This window comes from Helianthus annuus, chromosome 16 (genome assembly GCF_002127325.2).
Source record: "Helianthus annuus cultivar XRQ/B chromosome 16, HanXRQr2.0-SUNRISE, whole genome shotgun sequence".
Classification (NCBI taxonomy): Eukaryota; Viridiplantae; Streptophyta; class Magnoliopsida; order Asterales; family Asteraceae; genus Helianthus; species Helianthus annuus.
The window spans coordinates 120,084,633-120,098,750 of record NC_035448.2 but is presented as its reverse complement, the minus strand read 5'-3'; the positions used below and the strand labels follow the sequence as shown (position 1 = coordinate 120,098,750).

The 14,118-nt window shown below is 42.7% G+C and overlaps 1 protein-coding gene across 1 annotated transcript; it reads left to right on the top strand.

Moving 5' to 3' along the window:
- The first annotated feature begins 1,435 nt into the window (after window positions 1-1,435).
- Window positions 1,436-2,245, top strand: LOC110919532. Its single transcript, XM_022163798.1, has one exon. The coding sequence runs from the start codon at window positions 1,436-1,438 to the stop codon at window positions 2,243-2,245; it is 810 nt and encodes a 269-aa protein (XP_022019490.1).
- Window positions 2,246-14,118: the final 11,873 nt, after the last annotated feature.

Genomic DNA, 14,118 nt, shown 5'->3' with positions numbered 1-14,118 from the left:
TCCGGCTATATAAGGAAGGTAAAGGATGATCTCAAAGAAAAGCTTAAGGTATCACACTAAATGCTCTCACATTTATTCCGACCATGATTCCTCCACATTAAATACACACACATATTTATTAGATTCACACCATAGAGATTGTTCCGGTGATCACACTCATCGGAATAAGCTACTCTCTTATCCTCCGGCAAGTTTACTTATTCTAACGCCGGAGCTTGGTCACGGATCCCCCCTCCGGGGCCCTCCGTGGTGAGGCTAACGATTTCTTTTTTTTAGCAAACAGAGGCTGGGATATTCTGACGTCAGCGAAGACCCTTTGAACGTCATCAGGGATTTGGGTATTCGACATTGGCGCCATCCGTGGGACCATCCAGTCTAGCTGGTATTCTCACCCCAAAACACCGACGTTGTAATAACCCATTCAAAGAGAAACAACATGGCAATACCACCAAGCTCACGAACCATCCAAACGGTGCAAAACGATCATGATAAGGTCATAGTGGAAGACATCACTCACGAGGAAGAAAATGAAAACCAGGTGGAAGCCCTAGAAAAGGGGGAAGCCATCACTCAAGATTTCGTTGCCATGCACAGGGAGAAGTTGAAAAAACATCTCGAGGACCTAGAAAGACGGGAGAGACTAGATAGCCTTAGGGCTAGACTATCCTTTGATACACCATCCAACCAGGAAGGGGTGGATCCACAAAGCAAAAGCGGTGGCACTGACCCTCTAGAAACCTTCATGACAGCCCTCAGGCATATGTCCTCGGAGGAGAGAGAGGATCTCATTACAGGGAAGAAACAAAAAAGAAAAGAAAAGGAAAAGGAGAATCAAAGTGATGATGGCCTGGATCAGCCTTACCTCCCTCGGGATTTGGCCAAGATTTCAAAGTTCACCAGGAGAATCGCTGAAGCGCCCATGCCCCCTAAGACAAAGCTACCTCCGAACTTCGACAGGTATGACGGGACAAGGGATCCTGAGGATTATCTCCATGCTTTCAAAGGTGCAGGACAACTGGGACGGTGGCCTATGCCGGTTTGGTGCCACATGTTTGTACAAACTCTAACGGAGGGAGCCCGGCTCTGGTTTGACAGCCTTCCCCCAGGAGGAATTGACAGCTATGAGGAATTAAGTGAGAAGTTCCTAAGGAACATTGGCCAACAAAGAAAAGTTATCAAAAACCCAAACGAAATCATGCATATAAGGCAAAGGGACAGCGAACGGATAGACCAGTACACGGAGAGGTTCGTCAAAGAAAGTATGAACATCAAGGATGTCCCGGAGGTCATGAAGATCAACAGTTTCATCAACGGACTAAAGCACGCACAGCTATGTGAAAAGCTAGGAGAGGAGTTCCCACATTCATTCGATAATCTCATGGACAGGGTCAGGGCCTTCGTCAGGGGCAAAGACACAGTCAGCAAAGCTAAATAAATGGACACCCCGCCCCGAAGGATCAACCCAGCTCAAAAACTTCCAGAAAAAGGTACACCTTACTCACGAAAGCCAGCTTTTGATAAAATGTTGCATGATAGGGCGAGACCCTCGTACTCCCCATATAGGCCCCGGGGGAGGGGCTCGTTCCCTTACTCTGACCGCTTCACCCCTCTCACTAAGACTCCTAGTGAAATACTGGCTACGGAGAGGGTGAAGAATTCATTTCCAAGACCACTGCCCATAAAGCCAGGACCAAAGGCACAACCGAACGAATACTGTGACTTCCACAGGGGATTCAGTCATAAAACTGATGATTGTATGTATCTAAAGAGGGAAATAGAGGCCGCTGTAAAAACGGGTAAACTAGCTCATTTGGTTAAGGAGATTAAGGAAGGAGGAGGGGACCGCAAAGGGAAAGATGTGAGGGAGCCTGGGAGGGCAGATGTAGACATGATTAGGAAAAGGGATGAATTTGATACTACCAGGAGTGTAAAAGCAAGAGTCCTAGGCTCCCTAGACCGCATGAAAGCTCCCATCTTAATGCCACACCTGGAGGAGAACGAAGTACAGCGGCTCCCCCTCAACATTTCAGCCATAATAGATGGGCACAAGGTAGCCAGAATACATGTGGACGGGGGAAGCGGAGTACAGGTGATATATGAACACTATTTCCTAAGGTTTGACAGGGATGTGAGGGATCGGCTCGAGGAAGATTCTATCCCCCTAGTGGGTTTCAACAACAGTGTGTCACACCCCTTGGGAAAGATCAGACTCCCATTTAAAGTCGGGGTAGGGGATCGTGTCTGAACCATAAATTTAACTTTCACAGTGGTCCGAGCACCTTCAAAATACAAGCAATCCTAGGAAGACCTGGGATTGGCGATTTGCAAGCACAGGCATCAACCCCACATGGAGCTTTAGTATTCCAAACGCCAAAAGGCTTGGCTTGAATAAAATCTGCATACGAGGTAGTATCTTCTGTTTCTGAGGGGGAAGTGTCCGAGAAACCTCAAAAGGAAGGGATAGAAGAATGGGTCCTTTGCGACAGGTTCCCGTAGCAGACGGTCAAGGTGGGGAGCCACCTATGTGACAAATGTAAGAGTGCCCTCAAGGAGCTGCTTCTCTTCAACATAGATATGTTTTCATTTCAGCACGGATACATGACAGGAATCGCAAGAAGTCTAACCGAGCATCGACTCAATACATACACCTGGGCAAGACCGGTAAAGCAAAAGAAACGAAGCATGAGCCCCAACAAGAGAAGAGCAGCCTGCGAAGAGACCAGGAAGCTGCTCAGAGTGGGAATAGTAAGAGAGGTGAAATATCCGTCCTGGGTTGCTAACCCGGTCATGGTCAAGAAGAAAGATGTGGGGTGGAGAATGTGCATCGACTTTTAAGATCTGAATAAAGCATGCCCCAAGGACTGCTACCCCCTCCTGGAAATAGACGTCCAAGTGGACTCCTTGCCTCAATACCCCCTGAAGTGCTTCTTGGATGCTTACAAAGGGTATCATCAAATAAAAATGTCAATGAAAGATGAGGAGAAGACTGCCTTCATTACAGATGAGGGAACCTTTTGCTACACCAAAATGCCCTTCGGGCTAAAAAATGTTGGGGGCACTTACCAAAGGTTCATGAATACCCTCTTCAGAGAGCAGCGAGGACGGAATTTGGAGGTGTACAATGATGACATAGTTATAAAAAGCTTAACTGAAATGGCTATGATAGACGATATAGCCGAAACCATCCGAACCATGCAAGATGTATATATGAAGTTGAATCCTAGGAAGTGTTGCTTCGGGGTAGAAGAAGGGAAATTCTTGGGGGTAGTGGTCACCAAGGGCGGGATCAAAGCTAATCCAGAAAAAACTCAGGCTGTAGCCGAAATGCGATCCCCCGGTCCTTAAAGGATATCCAACAACTGAACGGAAGGTTGATTGCCCTAAACCGTTTCCTCTCAAAGGTAGCCGATAGAACTCTCCCTTTCATGAAGGTGCTGAAGGACTATCTTCAGACAGATAAGTTCAGATGGACCCCGGAGGCGGAAACCGCTTTCCAAGAAATGAAGAATTACATCTGCAAGCTCCCAACCTTGGCCACTCCAGTCCCCGGGGAGGACTTGCTTTTGTATCTGTCAGCCTCAAAAACAACCATAAGTGCGGTGATGATGGTGGAACGGGAGGGAAGACAGATACCCATATACTTCAGCAGCAGGACCTTCAAAGGTCCTGAGGAATGCTATATGCCTCTGGAAAAGTTAGCTCTGGCCCTTGTCTTTGCATCCCGAAGACTTAGAAGATACTTCCAGGCACACAAGGTTACCCTAATGACGGTCCAACCTCTCCAAAAAGTCCTCAGGAGACCATAACTATCAGGCCGATTGGCCAAATGGGCAGTTGAGTTGGGAGAGCACTCCTTGGAAAACAAAGCCAGAACTGCCATGAAGGGACAAATATTGGCCGACTTCTTGGCGGAGGTCCCGGAGGATGAGGAGAAAGAGCTCTTAAAGTGGGAAACCCTGGAGAGGGAAGAAAAAGAGAAGGAGGATGAGGCAACATGGAAACTACTCACAGATGGGGCCTCCAGCGAAGAAGGCAGTGGAGAGGGCATTACATTGATCAGTCCTGAGGGAGTTAAGCTAACCTATGCCATCAGGCTAAACTTCGAGAATACCAACACCACTGCAGAATATGAAGCCCTTTTGGCAGGGTTGAGACTAGCTAAAAGGATGAAAGCAAAACATGTGGAAGCCAGTACCGATACACAATTAGTGGTTAGGCAGTACCACGGGGAGTACAAGGCTAAGGACAGCATAATGGCTCAATACGTGGCAAAAGTAAAAGAGGCAGCCAAGGCTTTCAAGACCTTCAAGTTGGAATACATCCCTCGTGGGAGGAAAAGGAAATCGGACGCTCTGAGCAAGCTGGCTTCCGTAGCGTTTGACCACCTGGCAAGGGAAGTCAAGGTGGAAGTCTTAACTTCCCCCTCCCTTGACACAGAAGATGTAGCTGCAATTAAGAATGCACAAGAAACGTTGATGACACCGATTGTAAAGTTCCTCAACGATGGAATGCTACCAGAAGGAGACTGGGCAGCCCAGAAGGTAAGAGTCAAAGCGCTGCAATACGAGTTAATCGACGGGGAACTTTACCGGAGGTCATACCTGGGCCCATCACTAAAATGTGTCGACAGTGAAGAAGCGAAGTATGTTATTAGAGAAATACACGAAGGTATTTGTGGTATGCATTCCAGGCCAAGGACAATGGTGGCAAAAGCAATGAATGCGGGATTTTATTGGCCTAGAATGTACGAGACAACATCGGAGGAGATCAAGAAGTGTGACAATTGCTAAGTCCATGCACCCATGACGCATCGCCACAAGCACCCAATGATACATGTATCAACTTCTTGGCCCTTCCCCAAATGGGCCATCGACATTATTGGTCCATTCCCCGAGGGTCCAGGAGGGGTCAAGTATGTGGTAGTCGCTATAGATTATTTCACCAAATGGGTCAAAGCCAGGCCCCTGGCAAAGATTACGGGAGAGCAGATGAGGCGATTCGTGCTAGATAACATCATATGCAGATATGGGGTGCCGAAAGAGCTGGTCAGTGACAACGGGGTTCAATTTGCCGGAAAGCCTATCAGACCATGGTGCGAGCAGATGCAAATACACAAGGTGTTCACCTCCGCCACCCATGCTCAGAGCAATGGAGTGGTGGAAAGGGCAAACCAGAGTGTTATTAAGGGAATGAAGGGGAGGCTCGGGAGGAAGCAAAAGGGATGGTTAGAGGAGCTGCCTTTTGTTCTATGGGCATATTGGACCACCACCAAAGACTGCAACGGAGAAACCACTTTCAGCCTAACCTACGGGACGGAGGCTGTTATTCCCGCCGAGATTGGATCCCCAACCGCAAGGATGAAGCTCAGGGAGGCCGAAAATGAGCAAAACCTCTGAATGAACCTGAACTTGCTTGAAGAAAGAAGGGAAATAGCAGCAGTCAAGGAGGCCAAGTACAAAAATAAGCTTGAAAGCTACTACAATGCCAAGATGAAAAAGCTTAATCTTGTTCCGGGAGACTTGGTCCTGAGAGCAAACGAAGCTAGCCTACAAGAGAGCACCGGCAAACTAGGCCCTAACTAGGAAGGGCCCTACCGGGTTACCTGGGCAAACGGGAAGGGAAGCTGCAAACTGGAAACACTTCAAGGCAAGGAAGTTCCAAGAACATGGAATCTTATGCAACTCAGGAAATACCACATGTGAAAGATGAAGATGCCTTCAAGGGAAAACGACCAAGGAGCCACATTTGTAAAAAAATTAACCACTAGTTAGGGGGTTACCCCAAGGAAGACCTTTTGTAGAATCTTGTACTGGAGGACGTAGTCCCCAAGAAATGTATGGAAATGAACAATCTACTTGTTCCTTTTGATCAAAGTGCAGGTATTGTATCAGGGCAGACGTGCCCAAAAAGCTACAAACCTAGTAATAAACGAACACACGTGTAAAGGTATACCTAACATACCAAATGCCCGGCTGTGGGGCAAAACAGGGCCTAGCTAGCCCAAAAAGAACGGACAAACATGTCAGAAAATGTAATCTGACATTATAAATCTGTCCAGGGGTTGTCCTCGAACAGACAATCTTGGTTTATAAAACAAATCATAAAAAGGAAAGCAACATACTTTTGTAAGCAAACTACAAAAAGAACTAATACATACACACCGGAAAAAAGAAACTTTCTATGTATAAATCACAAAGTAAACATACATGAATATGACTGGGAATCTTGTTAGCCCTAAAAGAAGAGCTGGTACACAAACAAACAAGCTAGAAAACCTAGTAAACAGAATAACAAAATTTTCGCAAAAACGCTACAAATAACCAAAGGTCTCCAGGAAGATATTGGGCTGGCTCCGGGTAAGAGCACCTGCAAAAAAAACAACACACCAAAAACAACAAGAGCAAGTTGACAGTGTACAGTCAAAAGATAGCTAGCAGTCCATACGATTAGATACCGGGAGAGCCCCAACATAAAGGCCCTCCCCCATACATCAAAAAGTTAGCAGTATTCTAAGGAGCATAATTGTTTAAGGTACAACCATATCGAAATTGTTAATGTTTTAAAACTACTGGGATTCATCCCCAGACAGAGGCTTCGGAGAAGAGGTACCAGCGGGAGTCAGCAGGGCTTTCAGCTCATCGATAGACATCATGGGGTGCTCAAGGATCTTTTCAAGAAGGGCAGGGGTTTTACCTCCAAACTCTTTATCCAGTTTAGATAGCCGTTTCTTGGCCTTGGAATTATAAAGAGGAGTCTCCTTCCTGCCCAAACCTTGAGCTGAGTAAGCATACCCATCCTTTAAGCCTGCCTGATAACCCACGTCCCGATAAGCCCTGTAAACCTGCTCAAGACTGCCTTTAAACTCCTCCGACTGGGAGACGACAGTAAGGAAGGCCCCGAAGCCCTCGGTGATTAACCAATGCTTCTCCTTGGCTAACCGCAGGTTATCATCTGACGTCATTCCATACTCAGCATACATCATGTCCAGATCTTTCTAGGAAACAGAGTCAAGCTCCCTTTGATGCTTCAGGTCGGCGGCTAACTTATCCCTCTCTTCTACCAAAGCTGCCATCTCCCTCTCCCAAGCTCGCTCTCCCTGCTCCAGCATGACACCAGCACCTTGAGCAAAAGACGTGGCAAAAGAGCCAAAAAGAATCAAACAAAAAAAGAGAGAAGGGAGAAAGGTTATGTACCTTCTCCTCCTGCAGTTTACGCTCAGCCTCAACCACCTGACACCGAAGCTCAGCAGCGACGGTTTGAGAAGTCTTGAGATCACTCTTGAGCCCCTCATTCTCCCTCCTCAGATCATCAACTCGTTGTAACATGCCAACACCCCTAAAAAGCCCTTCACAAAGCGACATGCTGTATTGATCATCGAAGAGATCATCCCTCAAGGCAGAATCATAAATTTATGGGAGGGAGGAACAACATGAGTTAAGAAGTCACGGGCAGTTTCAGGGGTCCCCACCACTGAAGACTGAGTGATTTTCCACTTAGGGACGTACGGAGCAGGAAGGGCATCGGCAAACAAAGGAGCCAGAGGGGATCGGGAAGTGAAACCCTCAAAATGAGAAGGTTTGCTGGTCATAGTGGCATGGTGAGGAGAAATCTCAAAAGCTGGGGTAATGCGAGCAACACTTACCTCCGGAGTCTTGCCCCTAACACGAGAAGAGGAAGGGGCAGTAGGGATCTCAATGGGAGCATGAGAGCTTCCCTGCTCCAAACACAAAAAAGAAAAAAAAGGGAGGAAACATTAGAAATTTATCAAAACAAAGTAAATACAAGACAGAAGATAAATAATGGGCTCACCAACAAAGGCTCGCTCACAAAGCTGGAGGATCGTAAATGCTTAGACAAAGAGCCTTTAACCCCAATAGGAGGAAGTTCAGAAGCAGCTTTTGCCACAGGAGGGACCTTCTGGCCACTGGCGCTCCGGAGCCTCAGCCGGATACCACGCGGGGCCGGGACTTGGTTGGGACTAACAGCTTTTCGCTTACGAGCCAAATGGCTCTCCAAGTCCTCCTCATCATCATGGCTAGAATTCTTCACTTGAAGGGAATCAGGGGAACTCTCCTCTCCATCAGAAAAAGCCTCCTCATCCCCTTCCACAGCAGGACAGCCCCCTGCCTAAACGAACCCTCCGGTAACCTTCATCTCAACACCGCGGTCAAACCCGGTTCAACCTTATCATCAACCACAAATTTAGCATCTCTGTAATCCCCTTGAAGCAACCCCCCACAAAGTCATCTCTACACAAAAGAAACACTAAAGATGACTACACAAACCCCCGAAAATAAAGACGAACATAACAAGCCAAGAACAAGAAAATACCTTTTTTGCCAAAAAAAGGCCTTGGGTCGAACCGAATAGAAGGGGCTCAGTCCTCCCATAGCCAGGATCACTTCAGAGAAAGTAAAAGCCCTCATCGGATTCTCGTACATGCGTTTCGATTGGACGATTTCATCAGCAGACAAGATAGGAATGTTGTCTTCAATGGCAGCCTTGGCATCTCTCAATGGGGGAGACTCTGGTATCATGGCAGCAGAAACGAAGATAAACCTGCTCTTCCATTCCTTAGGGTAGGTGGAGGTTGGCATGAAGGAATAACAGGGCTGAAACACATTGTCCTTCCGTTTGGCGAAGGTGAACCAGTCCCCATCTGAAATTAACTTATTAAACATGCAGAACAGGGGAATCGACGGCTCACCAGAAACCGCCGCATAGGATAATTCAAAATGCACAACCCTCATAAACCCTAAAGGGTGCAATTGGGAGAAATGAATTATGAAATGGCGTAACAGATCTATCTTGAAGGAAGAAAGGGGATACCGGACACCACAAGAAGAAAACGCCAAAGTGTAGAGAACAATCCGATCTGGTGTGCATTCGGCCGAGTCGTCAGGGCCTGGTAAAGTAGGAGAAAAACGTTCGGGTATCTTGTAGGTCTCAATGAAGGATTCCAAATCCTTCGCTGTCAGAACAGGCCGAATCATAGAACGGCCGGTACGACTCATGGTGAAGAAAGAAACGGTGATCGGAAAGATGTGAGGAAGGAAAGAAGAGGGAAAAACTTATGGAAGTTGAAAGAAAATTTAAAAGATTATGTGGGTATTTAAAGAAGATAACTGACTTGGAAAGGGGAAAACCGTCACATCAATGTCTTTTCAAAATTAAACCGCCGTGCACGTGTATGGGGAGGATTAAACCCCCGCCGTCGATCACTTGTGATTAATGAACCTCGAAAGGGGAATGGGCACGTGATGATTAACTAGGGATGATCCCACTTCCTTAGCCCAAGAGGGCTGTTCTCGTGAACAGTTATGACTCAGCCCCGGATCATGAGATTTGAATCTCAGAACCAGCGACTAAAGATGACTTGACGACGGGCCTATGGGTTGCCCCATTTACCCGTCTTGGGCTATTATCACATGGGCCCAACAAGTAAAAGCCCAAATGCTGAAACTTGCCCATTAAGGGACTTTCTCACTTATTGAGCGGGAAACGAAGATATTTAACAAGGAAAAGAGAACATTAAATGCATGACAAGAATGGTATCTCCGGTTGGCACTGTACTATCAAGCCAGCACCATTAAATGAGCGAATGATCTTACCGTTGGGGCTCAGACACGTGTCTGAGTCCCCCAAAGTCTGATAGAACCCCTTGGATTGTCTCGGTATAATCCCATTGAAGAGATAAGGGCTTCCGGCTATATAAGGAAGGTAAAGGATGATCTCAAAGAAAAGCTTAAGGTATCACACTAAATGCTCTCACATTTATTCCGACCATGACTCCTCCACATTAAATACACACACATATTTATTAGATTCACACCATAGAGATTGTTCCGGTGATCACACTAATTGGAATAAGCTAATCTCTTATCCTCCAGCAAGTTTACTTATTCTCACGCCGGAGCTTGGTCACGGATCCCCCCTCCGGGGCCCTCCGTGGCGAGGCTAACGGTTTCCTTTTTTGTAGCAAACAAATGCTAGGATATTCCGACGTCAGCGAAGACCCTTTAAACGTCATCAGGGATTTGGGTATTCGACAATAACATTTATGATATTTATAAATGTTTAATACTGATCGGTGGTGGTATCATAGTGGCCGGAATCATTTTTCTGCTGAGTTGGTTTTTTGAGGATTTTTGATTTTGGGGGTGTTTGAGTTGATTTGAAGATCGTGGTAAAGGGTGGTGGTTGTAGATGATTAAGAGTGGTGGTGGTGGTGGCGGTTGTTGATTTATAGATGATGGTTTTGGTGGCTGTGGTTATTGATTTGGTGATGTTGTTGTAAATTAAGAAATCTATATAAATATAGAAGAGTTTTCTGTCGCAACCAAATCACTCAGTCACCCACTGCCACAACCTAACCCACCAACACAACCACCCTTCACTGCCGCCATCCCTTTACACTATGTTCCCGAGTCTCATTTAACAGGGGGAGGGGAAGGAAAATGAATTAAGAGAGAAAAGGAGGGAAGAGATGTGATTTTTTTCGTGTTCCCGAGTTTAATGAAATGTAAAGGAAAAGAGAAGAAATCAAGCATTTTATGTGTTCCCGAGTTAGGAGGAAAAGAAAAGAAAATAACAATTTTACCATTATACCCTTTAAACATACAACATTTTAATTAAATTGGAGGGTAATTTAGTAATTTATAGGATTTTCTCTCCTAATCTCTCCAATTTAGGAGGATGAGTATATGGATAAATTTTCTTCCTTTTTCCCCCCTTTTCCCTCCCCTCCCCCTGTTAAATGAGACTCGAGAACAGAGTGTTAGAGTTCAGATTATGTTAGAGAGAGATAGAGAGAGAGAAAAGAGAGGGGGGGACTTTAGGGATAGAGAGGGATATTATATTTCTTTAATTTTCAATTTATTACAAACTAGTTGCTAAACATAAGTTTTTTACACAATAGTCCCTGAAGACAACAATGTCCTCATTTGCAAGGCACATGACCACATTTAACCAAAAAAACTAACTGAGTTTGGCAAAAAGAACATAACGTGCAAGTTTTTGAAACATTAAGGACATAACTTGTCAACTTTTGGGCTAAAAGACAGCGCTTGTAATTAGGTGTAAACATAAAAGACAAAACTTGTAATTTACTCTATATTAAAATTAGAATCCAATGAATAGTGTTTTAAATATTATAATAGTAATATAATATATATAGTTTTTTAATACTATACTTTTATTATCTTCTTTACTTTTTAAGTTGGATAAGCGTGTGTCAACCGTTATTGATATCGAAAATACCGGTACGGTTATCGGTATGAAACTAACACCAACCTGGTACAGAAAACGTCAAAAGTCGGTATCGAATTATACATATATTAAAAATAGAATCCAATGAATAGTGTTTAAAATATTATAATAATATATATAGTTTTTTAATACTTTTATTATCTTCTTTACTTTTTAAGTTGGATAAACTTGTGTCAACCGGTATTGATATCGAAAATACCGGTACGGTTATTGGTATGAAGGTAAAAAATAACAAACGACAAAAGTCGGTATCGATTTGATTTTGAAAATCTTTTAGTTCGGGAATTTCGATACTGCTACCCGGTACCATTCGCTCATCCCTGATCATGGGTACCGTACGAACAACAACGGTATCGTGCAACTTTTTTTTGTTGATTTTCTTCAACTTTTAATGATTTCTTTTTTTAGTTTCAAGGGTAGGGATGAGCTCGGTGCCAACCAATACCGAATCGGAATTGGTACCTAAAATACCAGTTACGGTACCGGTATATGTAGGTAAAAACCGGTAGCGAACCGGTACCGGGAACGCCAAAAGTCGTACCGAATTGGTACTTAAGATCTTTCGGTTCGGGAAATTTGATACTGGTACCCAGTATGATTTGTTCATCTCTGACCACTAGGGGTGTCCAATAACCGAACCGTTAACCGAAACCGAACAAAAAACCGACAAAATCGAACCGAAATTAACCGAAACCGAATTAACCGAAAGTCGGTTAACGGATATTTTTTTTACCACCGGTTAACCGAAATTAACCGAACCGAACCATTTATTTCTTTATATATTTCTAGCTCTTATACCTCTATTTCATGTATTTCATATTTTATACTTTTATTTCATGTAATAATACCTCTATTTTATTTATTTCTGCCTCCATTTTCATTTATTTATACATTCATTTCATTTATTTATACATCTACTAGTCTAAGTTCCCGTGTGTTACACGGGTGGCTAAACAGGAAAACTAAGTCCTTTAAAATTGTGAAATAAAAATTATAATTTTATATACGTTGAATTATTAACGAAAATGTTAGACAGTACACGAAATAATTGAAATGCATGAATAGGACAAAAAAATCACAACTCACTGAAGATCTCTTTATAAACAACATTAGTTGTTTTATTCGTAGGTTTATCGTCGTTGTCAAGTATTAGTAGCTTTACTCTATCTCGTGTTTTAACCTCTGATAAAGCAACATTCAATTGACCATGTTGTGTTTTTATCTATTTATAATGTGTTATTGAACAACTTGTAGTGTCTCATCAGATTCAAAAACAATTTTATAAAAAAAAATTAATGAAATAAAGGTTCTGTTACTAAAGAAAATATTAAATTACAATGAATTAAAGCAACAAAATCAGAAAAAAAAACGAATAAATACATCTGTAACGAATAATAACAGTTTACTTTGTGAGTGCGCCATGGTCGCTCGCGTATGTATCAGCGCAGAGAACTATAACGGGGATTGTGTAATGAGTTTGCACTTTTTTACCACTTCCCAGCTATGCTCAAAATTAAGGAATCTGTCACAAATTTAGGAAACCAAACTATACATCCATTAACCCTAAAAACGAAACACCTATTCTATCCTATCTTATCATGATAACTTTATATTAATTAACATATGCCTTGCAGTGGTGAGATCAATTTTAATCCTAAACCTTACACATCTCAATTACTTCATCTCAAGTGTATATAGTTTAATAGTTTAAATAGTTGGTGGAATAAAATAGTTTAAAGAGTTTGAATTACCAGAACCTCCTTTGCTTGAAAGTTTAAATAGTTTTTGATATGTTGTTTTTTTAGTCTAGATGAAACTTGATACCAACTCTTCTGTCACACCCCGACCACGTAAAACATCAAATCGTGGCGGAAACGTCGGGGAGTGTTGTAACAGAATTAATGTTCCACAACCATGGTAATTAAAATAATATTTTATTCATCACCCAAGGGTGGAATACATCGTTCAAAACAAGAACCAAATGTTACATTGTCTAAAAACTACTGAAATAAAGAGTACATAACGTAATTAAACTAAGTCTAGCTCTGTTTTATGTCACTAAGGCCCGAGTCCACCCTAGCGTGTCACGATGTGAAAATAGGTATGTCAGCATAAAAATGCCTGTGAGTAACATAGGTTTTGTGAAAATAGGATTCATGACTTAGGTTTAAGAAAAGTGTTTAATAAAAGTTAGTCGTGAACCTTGTTAAATGTTTTGTTTTGTAAATCATTTGAAAAGCGATAACATCAGATGATATGTATAAGTAGAAGAATAACGTATGGTTAAAAGAATAACCAAGTAAAAATAAGTCGTATAAAGCAAGTTGTTTTTGTAAAACGAAGTTTTGTGAAAATGTGTTATTTGTGTAAAAAATGTATAAGTCCAAACTAAATGATTTAAATAACGCTATGACATGTAATACAATACAAGCACTTATATATAGGAAGTACCAGCGGCGTATCCACCATGCTTGTATCATACTACACACATATCGTTACTTAAGTCATTAAACAAACCACCAATGTATAAAGTCCATGTTAAAACCAATCATCAAATGTTCTTGTCTAAACCATTGTCAATGTTTAAAACCCAAAATGTAGTCATGTAGTTAAGTGTAAACAAAAGTTATGTATGGTAAGTAACAAAATGAGAATACTTAACCATAAGTAAAAAGGAACAAAACAAAGTATTTTGAATAAATCAAAAAGTTATGTTTTGCCGAGTAAAAGCTTGTTTTATTGATACAAACATTTATGTGGTAAGTTAACGCATTACATTCAAGCCTTGAGACAGCAGGATAACCTTAGAGTAAAGGTTATCAAAGTAAAATGTTTTCGGATTCAGTCATT